At 44.3% G+C, this 16,868-nt stretch overlaps 1 protein-coding gene across 1 annotated transcript in view; it reads right to left on the bottom strand.

Annotated features, from left to right (window-relative positions):
* The window catches only part of jade2 (jade family PHD finger 2), a 112,820-nt gene that overhangs the window by 4,749 nt on the left and 91,203 nt on the right, over positions 1-16,868 (bottom strand). Inside the window, 1 exon segment of the mRNA XM_079738686.1 lies at positions 5,848-5,979. Coding sequence (XP_079594812.1) covers positions 5,848-5,979 — 132 coding nt within the window.

Genomic DNA, 16,868 nt, shown 5'->3' with positions numbered 1-16,868 from the left:
CCTAGACCGCTAATAACTTGTAGCTGTAAGACTAAAGAGGCTATAGAATGAAAGTGCTCATACACACACACACACCGCTATTTCCATGACGCACCAGGTCACTGCTGGACTACTGAGAACACAGCAGGAAATATGTGTGAGTGAAAAAAAGAAGGAGAAGGAACAAGAGTACCAGCAAGAACGAGAGTGAGAGTGCGATAAAACGAAAGAAAATGAGAGAGAGAGAGAGAGAGAGAGAGAGAGAGAGAGAGAGAGAGAGAGAGAGAACGAGAGAAAAAGATCGAGAAAGAGAAAGAGATAGGGAAACCTAGAGAAAGAAAGAGTGAGAGAACGAGAGTGAGACGAGGATGAGAGAGGGGAAATGGAAGGGGAATTCATTTCTTGGACGCAAAACAGTTGAGTTAATAAATAAATACAATTTGTAAATGATGGCTGTCCAACAACGACAGTGGTGTATCACCAAGGTGCACGGTTCACTAACTCTCATGAATAGAGTTTTAATACGCCACAGGGCGGACTGCAAAGTCAATATCCCAGCAGTGATTATTATTAGACAGCCTCAGGACTCCAGCCGCATGTAACTAGCTTTGGGGGAAAGCTTCCTCCTCTTTTTGGAGGAAATATATATTTAACCATTGCTGTGAAGCAAAAGATTTGTGTGTTGTATGCTAGATATATCACCAGCGTACAACTGGTGCAATAGTTTTGTGATAGTTAGCATTGGACAGAGATGCAAATTGCTAACCCTATGATGAGCTAATTCCCTGATACATCAAGGTTCAACTGAGTGAAAGGTTGAATTTTGCCCCAGCCTGGTTTCGTTGTGCTGCTATGACTACAAGTTGGGACCAGATAGCTGAAAATGACACCGGCACCACTAACCTAGGCTAGGCAGCTCGCAAGCTAGCGCTGCTAAGGCACTGCAGGCAAAGGAATGCGCTGGCAGCAAGGAAGGGCACTGCCCAGACCGAGTTTGTGTGTGTGCGCATGCGTGTGTGTGTGTGTGCCAGCGAGCGAGAGAAAGTATGTGTGTGCTGTTGCTAGGTTAGAAACCCTCACCAAAGTCTCACAATTGTTGTCAAGTGCCAACCATCTCCTTAGCAACCCCACTGAAGGGAGAGGATAATATAAGGGGGTAAAAGATGGCGCAGAGGACGAGAGGAGAGCAGAAATAGATAAGGTAGAATAAGACATCACCGTGAAAAATAATGATATCCTCCAGACAGAAAAAATAAGACTCAAAAGCCGAAAGAGAAATATACTGAACCAGACAACTTGACAAGTCCAATAATGATGGCCACTCAATAGAATAACAGATCAGCAAACCAGCCACAAAAAGGGTCTCTGGAATCTATCTGGAGTAAGTAGGTTTTGTAACTCAAAAATAATAACATAACTGTGTTGTATACGTGTACGTGTCTGCCGCTCTTATATATACCAGGGTACTGGGGTAATGACTTTTGAGTAGTAAATAATGCTATTCTATTAAAACAGAAATACATTGCGTTACATTCCTCTGTAATATGATGAAAGGTCTCCAACATTGAACATGTCAAATAAGTATCCTATATCGTAAATCTTATGGATCTAACAATGTGCCATTCTGCATGAGATACATCACATAACTGTCGGTTAAACAATGGGAATCAAACTGATCTCAGAGTCAAGGAGTTCTAGCACCCTTCTCCAGGCCATACCCCCCAGGGATAAAGGATGATTACCATGACAATATCAATATTGCTACATGAGGCGAGGGTTGGGGTGTTCTAATTATTTTTATTCGCAATACACACGATAGGGCCAAAAGTTGGTGGAGACTCCCAGGTATGTTGGCAGTGGAATGGGTGGTAGTGAGAAGCTCAGTGGGTTTATGTGGAGCTGTCCCAGGATGCTACCTCAAAAACCTAAGTATTTAGCAGCTGTTTCAATCTTGAAACCAAGCGGGAAAAAAAAAACCTTGACCTTCTAATAATAAAAGGTTGGTAAAACAGGTAGCAATGTTTCTTCCTTTTAAGACCGTCACCCACAATAGAGCCTTAGTGATTTCTCTTAGGGTTGATCAATGCTTTGTCCTGTCGTGCGGTTTTTAGAAGCAGGTCTACTCTCCGACTATGGAAGCTGGGGTCCTCAGAAACTTAGGGAAAGTGCCTTCACCACTAGAGGAGGGGGGCCGACCAAAATTCATGGCTGATTTCCTCTGGACATAGACAATATAAACATTAACCCGGGGTCTTAAAAAACACAGAACATTGTGTCCTGAACACCAGATGTGTGGCTCCTGTCGTGCTACAGACGTGGTGGGTGGAGGAGGTCGACAAGCTACGCTGCGCTGCACAACGCAATGCTTGGACGCTCAGTGTAGCTCCAGGGTAAGTGTTGTGGTGAGGAGGACATGTCAAGGAGCAACAACAGCTCATGACCAAAGCGGGAGGTCACACTAACGCCCAGAATGAGACATTGTTGAACTGCATAATATAATCTCCTTTCCTTGGTTGCAACACACATGCTGTTCACTTGATGGTGATGAATCACTATCTTGCAGTCAGATGGACGGGCCTGGGCTTGGTGGGGGTCAGAAGAGCACTATCTTGCAGTCTGATGGACGGGCCTTGGTTTAGTGGGGGTCAGGAGAGCACTAGCTGTTGGAATGCAGAGGGCCCTGTAAAGTTTTAGCGTAAGCCCTACATTTTTTTATAAATTCCTATTGGGAGTTCTGGGATTGGTTCTTGCCGGTTGCTCTGAGACCATCCGACGGAAGGAGAAAGATCCTGGAAGCACACGGGCAGGGAGCACATCTCCACATTTAAACCTCCGCTCCTGGTCGCAGCCATAACATCCGGTGCTGAAGGGACACTTCAGGGACTAACATCAAGTGAATAACATCGATCATCTCGTAAAATGGCCTCTGTCAAGGGCTTAGATATATTAGGCAGCAGGTGAGCAGTCGGTTCTTCAAGCAGGAAAAATGGGCAAGTGTAAGGATCTCAGCGACTTTGACAAGGGCCAAATTGTTGTGGCTGGACGATTTGGTCAGAGCATCTCTTAAACGGCCAATCTTGTGGTATTTTCAGTGCAGCGGTTAGTACCTGCCAAACGCTGTCCAAGGAAGGACAACCGGTGATTGGGCGACAGGCTCATGGGCCAAGGCCTATTGATGCACGTGGGGAGCAAAGACGAGCACGTCGGGTCCATCACGAGGAAGAGCTACTATGGCACAAATCTCTACAAAAAAAGACTGAATGCTGGCTATGACCAACAGGTTGCGAAACACACAGTGCAGGGCAGTGTGCTGTGCGTGGGGCTGCGTAGCTACAGAGCGGTCAGAGGGCCCATGCTGAAGTAAAGGTGGGTTTCCAGACCGGGCCGATGGCAGGGCCTCCGGTACTGCAGTTTGCAGCTTTCTCGAGAAATCCCTTATCCAAACATCTTATCACTCGTCACTGCACGTCCTCGGGTCCTCAGCAATACATCCGCCAGTGCAGTGCCTGTTCATTGCCTGTTCAGAACGTCACACTCAACACTGCAGTACCTCGGGTCCTCAGCAATACACCCGCCAGTGCAGTGCCTGTTCATTGCCTGTTCAGAACGTCACACTCAACACTGCAGTACCTCGGGTCCTCAGCAATACACCCGCCAGTGCAGTGCCCGTTCAGACTGTCTGGAACGATCGCTTGGTCTCTGCTGTTGCTGCCTTCCGCATTCTGGAGAACAACCCTTCCAAACTTCTTTGAGTCCTCAGAAAGCGTGAGGTCAATGGGGTGAACGGTTGTTGAGACGGTCGAAGGACATGCATGCAGACATACAGAGACTCCTCTTATTAAAGTCAGACATAAACGCATCCCCCCTATTTGAACTGTAGAAGAAAAGCTTAAGTCAACTGCCAATAAATGTTTTAATTTCAGGTAATAAAGAAATAGCTTGCGTCACTTGTTTACAAGTGGGTCTGGTGTACCGTTGTCCACCCTGGGCCCCTGTCCTCCCTGGGAACCATGCAGGAACACACATCACGCTACAATTCATGGAGTCACGGGGCTAGCCAAAGGGAGTGGTGGAAGCACTCGACGTTTCCGACATGAACCCATGAACTCCCTTGGGACGGACAGGCTGCGACGCCTGCCAACCAGACCCCCTCATCCACCAGCTCGTCCGCGAGGAACACTAAAGTGAAACGCACAGAATGAGTCATAGAAAAGGGGAATTTGGTGTTTTCTATTAAGAAACTTTCAAAGAGATGAGAACAGCGACAAAAGTCCCTGTTAGGCATCTTTAAATCACCCATGTAACGGGTTCCTCCAGGACCTGATGAGCAGAAGAACATACTTCTCTGATTCAACATGGAGACCCAAGCCTCAGGGTCAGTAGCAGACCTGACAGGGAACAGATGGCTGCACGCACACCTTCAAACACACACACACACACACACACACACACACACACACACACACACACACACACACACACACACACACACACACACACACACACACACACACACACACACACACACACAAAATGAGCCCATTCCGTCAGACCCTTTTCATTAGCCCTACGAGTGAACAAGGCATGTCTCTGAGCAGCCCACAGCGTGTTGGCGGCCCGGTGCAGTATGAATATTCATCAGCCCCCAGATATAGATGCACGTGGAGATCAGACCAGACCGTGTTTCCGCCCACGCACCAGCCTGGGTCTACAAGGCAAGCCATCATGAAAGCCCTTTCCTGAGCGGAGCCACAAACACCTTGTGGCGCTGGAGGTACGGCTCTGTGTTCAAACCCTCGTCCCGGGTCCATACGCGCCCTCGGAGGTCGTCTTGATGTCTGATGCAACCACACAGAACCACAACGAATAATCTCACTTCAGGCTACACAGAAACTCTAATTTTCTCCTTTTATGCTTTCACTGTCTTGTGTTTTTTTCTGTGTCTGTTTTTATTGTTTGCATCAATCTACATGAATTTTCTTTTGCACTTACTAACCCATCCACATGTTATCGCTTAGGACAAAAGCAGGTTTACAGACACCCAGGGAGAAGGAAGCTTTTTGGAAAAGACAAATCTCATGAGGGAAATTATTTTATAAAATCTATTTTGTCTTATCAAAAGTCTGTTGCGCCCCTCCCCCCCCCCCCCGACACACACACACACACACACACACACAGTAATGGCCATGGCTTCGGAGGCTCCTAAAACATATTTAACACTCCCCTTCAGCATTTATGTTGAATAAATGTTTGTGCTGCCAGCACAACCCCCAAAGTGTGTGCTCCATCTCTCTCAATTTTGCCATCACAGTTGTCGACCTTGCTCGTGTTGACAGTGAGAGCATCTCCTCCTCGTCACTTCTCGTCCATCCATCACTCCCACCCATCATGTCTGCATGTCAACCGTTTCATCACCTTATCTGGCTTCCTCTACATCTTTCAATCCTTTCTCCCTAAACGTTCCAACCCCGTCATCTCCTCCTTTCTGTAAAGCCCTCTCTATGTATCTCCATCTGTCTCCCCTCTTGCCTTCATCTCTGCATCTGTCCCGTATAGCGCCCCCTTCGCTCTCTCTCTCTTTCCAGACTCTGGCTGGGTCCCCTCGGTCTGTGTCCATCTCCTCATCTTGGTTTTATCTCAGATGTTTAACTTTGCTTTATGTCCCTTAGTGTGTGTTTCTCTGCGCTGGTGGACTCTGCCCTCTGTATATAGTTGTGATATACACTGATGGGAGGGCCAACATGTGTCATATCCAGCCACTGGTCCAGGCATCTGCTGGGAGCCGATGACGCACCCCACTTCTGTTAAGAGAGCCCCGGCAGACAGACACACACACACACACACACACACACACACAAAGAATGCTACCTAGCTCTTTGAGTAGGGTGCTGTTGCCAGACTTCCATCTCTCCTTCTTCTTCTCAGGACTCCTCCTCCTCCTCTCCTTTCCTTTCTCCTTCACTCCGACTGGTCTCCTCTTCTCCCCCTTTGGGTTTTTCTCTGCAACACAGAAGATCTGGTCAGGACGTTGGACCACCACAGTAACCCACCCTTTGTGTGTGCACACGCACAAACACATGCACACAGACACACACACACACACACACACACACAACTATGTGGCAGACTACTGCTCCTAGTAAGAAAGGAAGGATTAAATGCAGAATGTGAATAGATTATTGTTTGACGAGGTTGATAGAGGATCCATGTGCATGATATCTTGGAAGGTTAACACTTTCCTGAATGCACATAAACATACAAAATGCAAAGAAATGCACACACAAAGGCTAATCAAACAACCGTATTGTACTTTTGTCATTATGTTGAATGTGTAGAAATCCAGATAAACATTCATGTTCCCGTTTTCTCTCCCACTGCAGAAAGTCTCTAAGAGCTGAGTAATAAGTAGGTGTACTTTATTTAAATAACAACACCTTCTCCATCAACGTCCCACTCAGCTTCAGTGACGCTAAGCTATTGTCCTTCTACTGTGAGGCTATGTCAGACTGGGCCATACAGCCTCTACAGGAAGTTCCCTGGAGCTTTGAACCATACTGTGTCATTTTATTACATACAACTATCATTGCAATTTTTCCTTTGATCAGAGACACTCAATAAAACTAATTATACACCACTGTAACCTTATCAGAAGACCTTATGATGATAGTTTAACACAACCCACACGGTTCCCACTACCGACCACATGATTAGCGTCAATATTATCTCACACTCCCTAGTTGCTCTGATCCACTAGGATTAAATACATATAAAGGCCATACATAATGTGGCTCTGATTTCACATTGCATGGTTATTAAAAAATAAGATGACTTAAAAAGTGATTGATTTAGTGACAAATATTGTGCATACTGGAGACCAATGAACTATGTTAAAGGCTTAGAGGAAAAGGGGATGCATAAGTGATTTATTCTTTTACTTTACCCCTTTTCAGAAACCATAGGTGAGTGGTTGAGTGGTTTGTGTTCATCAATGATTCACAAGAATCCTAGAAGTCATAATAACTTTAAAAACTATATAAATATTCTACCTATATCGAGACTATTATTATGCCACTGCCATAAAATGTCCCACTGAATATGAAACATCCCTAACATTGTATTCAGTGCAACAGGTTTCTGTTACAATGGTGTTGTAGTGCGGAAACACAACCTAATTTAAGGTTTAACCCAGAGATCAAACAAGGCTTTGATCTCGGCTTTGAGGATTTGGTGTGTGTTTGTTTTCATACAACATTGTCAGTCACTCTGTCTTTCAGCAAGTAGACCTGCACATACAAACGCATTGTAAATCAATGTAACTGTAAATATAGACACACACATGTATGCAAACACTCACACACACACACACACACACACACACACAGTGATGTCAACGCATAACTTGCACTAATCCTACAATGCAATATTGACAAAAGTATCTGCGATTGTATTACAGAATTCAATACAAACACTGCGTGACTTGGGCTTTGGAAGAGGATGCCAGAGCCAACATACACACACACACACACACACACACACACACACACACAAACCATCCATATATAAATAGCACAACTGACATCGGTAACCCCCCCCCCCCACACACACACACACACCATGAGAACATCTCATGCACACACACACACACACCATGAGAACATCTCATGCACACACACACACACACCCACCCACCATGAGAACATCTCATGCACACACACACACACACACACCTACCATGAGAACATCTCATGCACACACACACACACACACCCACCATGAGAACATCTCATGCACACACACACACACACACACACCCACCATGAGAACATCTCATGCACACACACACACACACACACACCATGAGAACATCTCATATCCCCACACCCACAAGCTTTTGCTCCGTCCTCTCACCAAAATATCCTATGTATTCAGATGTTCAATTATACTGGAGTTTAACTTTTTCATCCAATAGTTTAATAGTTGAGTGGCTGTTTTGAGAGGGGGGGAATGATGAGTGGGTGTGTTTTGGACACGTTCGTTTCCCTGTTCAATAACTAAATAGGCTATCACCCTTTTCGTAGAAAGTTGACAACATAAACTAAACTGTCGCGATACAACTACACATCTTCATGTTATCAAAAGCAAACTATGTACCAGGGTGCAAGTAAACATTGGCTTGTAGAACCAACTCGAGATTAATGATCAATAAATATATATATATATAATATAACAGATAGTGATAATTGTAGGTCTATGATTGTAGTGTACCACTATGGATTATCAATACATGTAACTGATAGGGATAATTATAGGTCTACGATTATATTATATTAATAAAAAGGTGGAATGAATGAAATTCAAATGGGATTGTAGAGGAAGATTGACAGCTCAACTGTATTCATGATGTGCTATGTTTTGCAAAGCACATATTTATTTGTATGCAATGCATGCACCTTATTTAAGTCATCCTCTCCTTGTGAACACTGTGTGGATACCAAGTGAAAATACATTTGAAAAGAAACATGACAGGCCACACCGATATGCCATCATACCACCGCCTCGTCCGTTTAAGGTTCATGGGAAACAGTGCAGGGCTGACCGCTGGCCGAACGGACACGCACGGGCGCCTTGGTGTGTTTGGGGGTTGGGGGGGTGGTGATGCAGAGTGATGGCTCACACCCTGAGGTGAGCGAGTGCGACGTGGTGCAGGACCTTGGTGCCAGTGGGTAAGTGATCCAAGCTGTTGTGTAGTCATGCGTTTATGTGTGTTCATGCGTTTATGTGTGTACATACATTAATCCATGCAGGAGTCGTGTTTAACTGTGCATGCATGCAAGTGCTTCTTTGGTTAATGCATGGAGCCATTTGAAAGTCGAGTTGCATGTGTGTGTGTGTGTGTGCCTGCTGTGTGAGTGAGTGATTGATTGAGTATATTGAAGTGCGACTATGTGTGTATCTATTGATATGTGACTGTGTTTGTATGAATTGATATGCGACTCTTTGTGCATGCGTAATATGCTTGTGTCTGTCTGGGTATTTGAATGTTCCTGAGTGTTTAGGGGGATCTGTCATAGCTTGTATTTTATGTTTGCAAATGCATAAATTCATGCATAAATTATGGTAAACTGTGCATAAACAAAGTATGCATTTTGGACTGTGTGTGTGTGTGAGGTAGAAAATGTGTGCGTGTGCATGCACGGTGCAAATGCGTGTGGTTCAGAGTGCATGTGTATGTGTGTCAGACTGTGTGTATGTGTCGGAGTGTTTGTGTGTGTCTTATAGTGAGTCTGCGCATGTGTGTCGGAGTGAGTGTGTGTGTGGTGTGTCAGAATGCATGTTTGTGGTGTGACAGTGTGCTTGCTTGTGTGTGTGTGTCAGTGTATTTGCTTGTGTGTCAGTGTGTTTGCGTCGGTGTGCATGCTTTTCAGTGTGCTTGCGTGTGTCAGAGTGTGTGTTTTGTGTTAGAGTTTCTGCGAGTGTGTGCTTGTGTGTCAGTTTGCATGCGTGTGTGTCAGAGCGCGTGTGTATCAGAGTGTGACTGTGTGTCAGTGTGTGGGTGAATGGCTAGGGAGATCTGCAATAGCCGACAGTAAAATGTACTTATACTTGCTTTAGTATGGAGTAGGACATGCTTGACTGGAACTTAAAGAGACCTGGCACTTATACACACTCAGTCACAGTGTTGGTGGGCGTGCATGCGTATGGAAGGCCTCTCAGAGTTTACTCATTGGGATGGAGCTGATATTAAATTATCAATACATTGTTAATACATTATAATATGTTCATAGGAATGACATATGTCTCATCCTACGCAGCCTATGACAGCATGATCTTGCGATGATGCCATTGATGCAATTGGTGATCAAATAACCTATTCAGTCCAATCAGAAAAGCTTCTTAGATTGAGCCCCTCCCTCAGCCGGTGGTTAAAGCTAAGGAGCCCTGTTCTAGTGTTTGACCCCTCATAATACGGCTTTAACCCACCTTCATGCATATCAGACTGAATGCAAATATATGGATGCAGTGGTCTAGTACAGTGAGACCGCCTTCACTTTTATAAAACATTGGTTAACAATCGGGGCTATTGATCTGATGAGGTAAATGATGATTGGGCTATCGTCGTTTGAACACAGTCAGAGTGCGGTCAGAGTGCGGCGATATGGATCCATACGCTGCTTACTGAGACCTTCAGAGGGTCAAGACGCGGCGATCGAAGTGAAAATAATGGATGGCTGGATTGAACATGTCCTAAACATCCGATGGAGACCACGTCTGCATGGTGAAGGGAAGTGAACACACACCGGCGAACGACAGAAGGATCATGTATGGACTGGTAAGGTCTGACTTTGGTTATTGTTGGGTGAAGAAGGTTCAGAATCACTGGCTGCGATAGTCAAGCTAATTTGATCGTTATCAAACGGTAAAACAGCGTAAAAGACGGCGATATAAACGGATAAACAGTGTTAAAGACGGCGTTATGAAAGCATAAACGCCAAATGTGCGCCTTATTTAAATCCATCCATGTCTACACGGAGGCGTGGTTGTGACCGATTTGACCCTCCATACATGCGTATGTTGTCTCCATACACGCACGCTTTGCTATGTTGTCTATTGGCATAAGTAACAGTATTTTGACTACAAGCTGTTTTTCAATTGAAGACACACAAACTCAAATGTGCAGAAACTAGGCCCTAGCATACCAACATAGGGGAAGCTGCCTGATTTATCAACATGGACCCTATGCTCCATTCATTTTGGCTGCAACGGCAAATGCAGACAACAATTGTTGAGATTGGTACAGCATTGATCAAGAACGCAACAGCCCTAATCTGTGAAAACAGGCTCCAATATAATCATGTTGGGTAATAGCTGCCCGTCAATGTAAGTCTTCTAAAAGTGCTTGTTTATGCCACTGACAGGCTCAGATTATATTATGTCATTATTAAAAATGTTCCCTACAGTGACGTAAACTTGTGTATTTAGCTTTAGCTCGATCCGGTCTGTTAGTTATTATGTTCAACCAAGTCTCTCTCCAGGAGTATTCTCGCTCTGAAACCATGTTGTTGCGGGGTATTTCCATGTCATTAGAATCGAACTCGCCTTTACCCGAATGTTTATAAAACACTGAACTACGCTTACTGTAGTCAAACAACAAACTCTCCTCTCTGCTGCTCTCACTCACGTTCCCACTGTTCTCTTCCTGCAACAACTCCCCCCTGGGGAGACTTCTCATTGAGCGAGACACGATCACAGACAGACAGTGATGAAGAGGAATCGAAAGAAACAAGTTGGTTTTCTCTGTAGGGATCCAATCCATCAATGAGGAAAATCCCGAGGTTTTCCTTTAATGAGGATACATGGCTATGCATCAGGGACTCCTTAAGATGGTGAGTCAAGACTGCGAGAAGATCAGCGTGTCCCATCACTCTGACTGAGAGGGTTCTGAAGGGACGTCCGCCACAGTTAAATTGGCTTACATTAGTAGACCCATCAGTCATCAGGGACACCAGCTGTCTCTTGGGGTGCACACAGTACCTGTGAACCCGAGACGTAGGTCCAGGTCCTTAAGGCCATCCACAGTTCATAGAGCCGCAGTGGCAGGTGTAACACATTTCTGTGAACATTAGCTTGCCGTTCTGAGGTCTTAATGGGGCCTCGCACTGGAAACATTCACAGATAACTTATTATGTCCAATAACTAAATCATTCTAAATCATTGTGCTCCCCAAGAAAATCTGTTCCCCATGCTGCCACCGATGGCCCACAGCTATTACTGAGTGCAGCTTTGAACATAAACGTTTCCGATATTAAACCAAGAACCAGAGCCTGAAATGAACTTCATATTAGATAGCTGTGCATTATTGGTTTTGGTTATGCCTTAACGCACTGCACTTCTGCAGCAATGTATATTTGGTACTGCTATGTACCCTCTGCATCAACCAAGTACCCATTCACTGAATAACATACATTTTTATCTAAAATATGATGCACTAAACTAAATCTACAATATGAATTTATATCATAATGTTGTATAATTCAATCTATTGTAATCTGAATCTTCATCTGAAATGATACAGTTCAAATATTTGTATAGAAGTTAGCGGATTTGTTGCTCTCACTGGTAGTAGAATGAGAGCAGAGAGAGTGACACTTTAACAGCTGAAGTGCTATAAATACATCTTAATCAATTGGGATAGTGCACAACTGTTTACCCTCAGAAGCGCAGTTTACCCGTAGAAGTGTCCCACCTACTGGCTGAATGACAAGGTCAGGTCAGAGTGAACAGTGTCCAGGTGAACAGTGTCAGAGGAACAGTGTCAGATTGAACAGTGTCAGATTGAACAGTGTCAGATTGAACAGTGTCAGATTGAACAGTGTCAGAGGAACAGTGTCCAGGTGAACAGTGTCAGAGTGAACAGTGTCAGAGGAACAGTGTCCAGGTGAACAGTGTCAGAGTGAACAGTGTCCAGGTGAACAGTGTCCAGGTGAACATTGTCCAGGTGAACAGCGTCCAGGTGAACAGCGTCCAGGTGAACAGCGTCCAGGTGAACAGCGTCCAGGTGAACAGCGTCCAGGTGAACAGTGTCAGAGTGAACAGCGTCGAGGTGAACAGTGTCCAGGTGAACAGTGTCAGAGTGAACAGTGTCTGAAAGGCGTGCAGGTGAACAGTGTCCAGGTGAACACTGAAAAGCGTGCAGGTGAACAGTGTCAGAGTGAATGATAAACACAGAACCCCACTTCCGTTGCACTATCCTGCCTGGGCACCGTTTGCCTCCTTCCATCAAACGTCTTCTTAACAGGACATATGTGCACAATAAACATAGAGGGAAGTCTGGTTTGATGCTAAGGCATGTGCGATTGGGGAGGACAAGAATGTTTTCTGGAGGTTGTGAAGTGGTTTCTGCTGTCACCCAATAAAAGGTTTTGACAGTCCTTATTATTCCTCTTCAACAACATATTGAACCAAACACACAGCTGAAACCGATTTGGTTCAAATATAAAATGAGTTGAAACATAATAAAGTATATGTGTCATTGCGGTGGTTATGACATGGATATGACCGGTAGAGCTTTGATGACTTGTCCTATTGTGGTAAGGATATGGGGTCAGCCTGCGGGCTAGCTCTTTGGCTAGCTCTCTGGCTAGCTCTCTGGCTAGCTCTTTGCTGCATAACCTGAAGCACCACAACTTATAGCAAAGTATTTCCGGTACAGGTAAGACAGACTAAAATACCCCCGCCCCAAACCGCTCTCCTCTGCTGTCAAATTTCCAGCATCTCTGCGGTGCTGAATGCCTGGTACTGCCCTCAGCCCCCCATCCCATCCCTCGTTTAGAGCTGCCAGTGCCTGGGGATTAGTCTGTTTGAAGTGGGTGATTAATTCCCACACTTTTGGGTGCAGCGAACTGTGAGGGATGTTTGTGTGTGGACATCAATGTGTATGTGTGTGTGTATGTGTGTGTGTGTGTGTGTGTGTGTGTGTGTGTGTGTGTGACTGTAAATATATGTGTGCACAAGTGTGTGTGTGCGTGTGTATGCGTGTTTGCATCGTTCACACAAATACACGGTGTCCCCATTCTCTTACCTGTGCTTGTTAGTGAAGCATGAGAAAGCTTTTCTCTCAGCCCCTCTCCTTCAACATACCCTTGACTCCATCTTTTGACTCTCTTTACCTCCACTCACCCATTTCCCCACCCACCCCGTTTATCTTTCACTTTCCCTTCTTTCTTTCACTTGTCTGCTCCCTACCTTACTTTCTTTCTCGCTCTTTGAAGTCACTTCCTGACCCATTACCCTTACATGTCCCCTAGTTCACACACACACACACACGCACGCACGCACGCACACAAACACACACCAGAGCTTAGCACTAACCATTGTCAGGTTGGCACAAATGGATTGGAGCCAGAATGTAAATGAAGACCTCTGCTGGAACAATAGAACTCATTCATTCTCCCCTTTTCCCCCTTCTCCTCCCATATCTGTGAATGTGTATGTGTGTCCAACGTTGTTTAGCTCAATCTAAACACATGCTAACCAAAAGGATTGAGAAGCTAGTGTTTCATATTACTTAGACACAACACTCTAAGAAGTTCACTTTTAGCACTAGGGAGGATCCCAATGACTAAATTCCCTGACGGTTAAATGGAAATGTTGCAAACAACTACTAAAATAATTTTGAAAATGCAGAGAAATCTGTTTTATAGTATAATAAGAGTCATTTGACATGCTACATCAACTTTCAGCCCTGGCGAAGATACTTCGAATAGGATTTTTTTAAAATAACAAAATCCTATTTTAAATGAGCCTGAAAAAGTGAGACTTTCTGCAAAGCCGCCAGACTAATTTAGAAACTTTAGTGAGATTTCCTAAATGGATTAATTAAGGGCAAATCTGCTTGGTAAATTCAAGCCTCTCTCAGTAATTCGTGACTAGTCTCATTGGCGTGATGGTGGTAGCTAACAGTTAGCCCACTCATGATGTCAAGTCATATCTTGTTTTCATAATAGTAATCACTTCTATTCGTTTCTATTCGTTTGCTTTCTTGCACTTTTCTTTCTTTCTTGCACTACTGAGATTCCGACAATCTCAGAGGCCTTTGGACAAGTGCCCTACCTCAAGAAGAATATTGTTCTCATTGATGAAAAGAATATGTAATTATAACGTTTACTGCAGTCATTCTGCTGCAGACCTTCGTAATCATGTTATAGACTTTTTATATTTATCTTTAAATAAATATATAATAAAAAGATAATGTTAAGCCCTGTTGGGCCCAATGTGTCAATTTGTCCCTGTTGAATCAAAAGTACATAAATTGCAAACGTGAAATGTTAATTATTGAAGCAACCAGCTTGAACTTAATCTTAAAATTGATTGAGAAGTGCAAGTAATCTTTGATCTGTACTTCTTGAAATTAGTGTTTCTTGAGATTGTTTTTAGGTCTTGGGTGTGCCATGAGTTGGGATTTGAGCATATTGGCAAATGCTTCAGCTGTATTGGTCCCTGGATTGTTTCGGTTTACTCATGTTGTTTTTGATTTTAATTGATAAAAGAAATTTACGTTTGCCAAAGCAGGCATATTTTTTCCACTCCCATGTTGACAAGAGTATTAAAAACGTGTGATTTATTTGCGATTAACTGGAAAATCATGTGATTGCTATTTAATGTTTTAATCGATAGCCGTCCCTGATATTAATATATATTTGGATACTTTCTTGACAGAATATGTTGGTGTGTGTGGTAACAAACATCTGTGATATGTTGGTGTGTATGGTCACATCCTTCTGTGATATGTTGGTGTGTGTGGTCACATCCTTCTGTGATATGTTGGTTCATGTGGTCATATCCTTCTGTGATATGTTGGTTCAAGTGGTCACATCCTTCTGTGATATGTTGGTTCATGTGGTCACATCCTTCTGTGATATGTTGGTTCATGTGGTCACATCCTTCTGTGATATGTTGGTGTGTGTGTGGTCACATCCTTCTGTGGTATGTTGGTTCATGTGGTCACATCCTTCTGTGATATGTTGGTTCATGTGGTCACATCCTTCTGTGATATGCTGGTTCATGTGGTCACATCCTTCTGTGATATGTTGGTGTGTGTGTGGTCACATCCTTCTGTGGTATGTTGGTTCATGTGGTCACATCCTTCTGTGATATGTTGGTTCATGTGGTTACATCCTTCTGTGATATGTTGGTGTGTGTGGTCACATCCTTCTGTGATATGTTGGTTCATGTGGTTACATCCTTCTGTGATATGTCGGTTCATGTGGTCACATTCTTCTGTGATATGTTGGTTCATGTGGTTACATCCTTCTGTGATATGTTAGTTTGTGTGGTCACATCCCTCTGTGATCTGTTGGTGTGTGTGGTCACATCCCTCTGATATGTTGGTCTGTGGATACATGTGGTCTGTTGGTGTGTGTGTGAACATATGTGATCTGTTGGTGTGTGTGTGTGGAAACATGTGATCTGTTGGTGTTTGTGTGGATACATGTGATCTGTCGGTGTGTGTGGACAAATGTGATCTGTTGGCCTGTGTGTGTGTATGGACACATGTGATGTGTTGGTGTGTGTGGACACATGTGATATGTTGGTGTGTGGATACATGTGATCTGTTGGTGTGTGTGTGGACACATGTGATCTGTTGGTGTGATTTCCAATGGTTGATCCTGTTGTCCATTACTAGTATTGTGTGAAGTACCTGATAAAAGTGGATTTGAACTAAAGAATACACTTATTTAGATGAATGATGGATACAATGTCATCTATAAAGGGAAAGAGGGATAAGGAGAAGGACAGAATACGACGGGGATTGAGAGAGAAAAAGAGAGAAAGGGACAAGAAAAGATGGTAAGGGGGGTTGAAAGAGAAATGTATACGATTTGAAAAATGTGGCTGGTCATTAAAGCGGACAGCCTCATTCCTCACACTCAGCATGCATGTACACACACACCCTAATCCAACTCCTGTGAGAGTGTGAATAGATATGGCTGTTTAGTCCCTGCTTCAGCGCCCACTACCTGATAGCAGCAAACTGCCGAGTCAGAGGCTGTGTGTGTACGCCTGAGTGTGTGTGTACGTGTATGTGTGTGCCTGAGTGTCTGTGTTTACGTGTGTGCCTGAGTGTGTGTGTGTACGTGTGTGCCTGTGTGTACGCCTGAGTGTGTGTGTGTACGTGTGTGCCTGTGTGTACGCCTGTGTGTGTGTGTGTGTGTGTGTAGGCCTGTACGTGTGTGTGTGTGTGTGTAGGCCTGTACGTGTGTGTGTGTGTGTGTGTGTGTGTGTGTGTGTGTGTGTGTGTGTGTGTGTGTGTGTGTGTGTGTGTGTGTGTGTGTGTGTGTGTGTGTGTGTGAGTGAAGGTAGGTACACTAGGCTGTGAAGATTCAGCTTCA

Source organism: Pollachius pollachius (genome assembly GCF_949987615.1).
Source record: "Pollachius pollachius genome assembly, chromosome: 6".
Classification (NCBI taxonomy): domain Eukaryota; kingdom Metazoa; phylum Chordata; class Actinopteri; order Gadiformes; family Gadidae; genus Pollachius; species Pollachius pollachius.
This window is presented reverse-complemented; position numbering and strand designations above follow the sequence as displayed.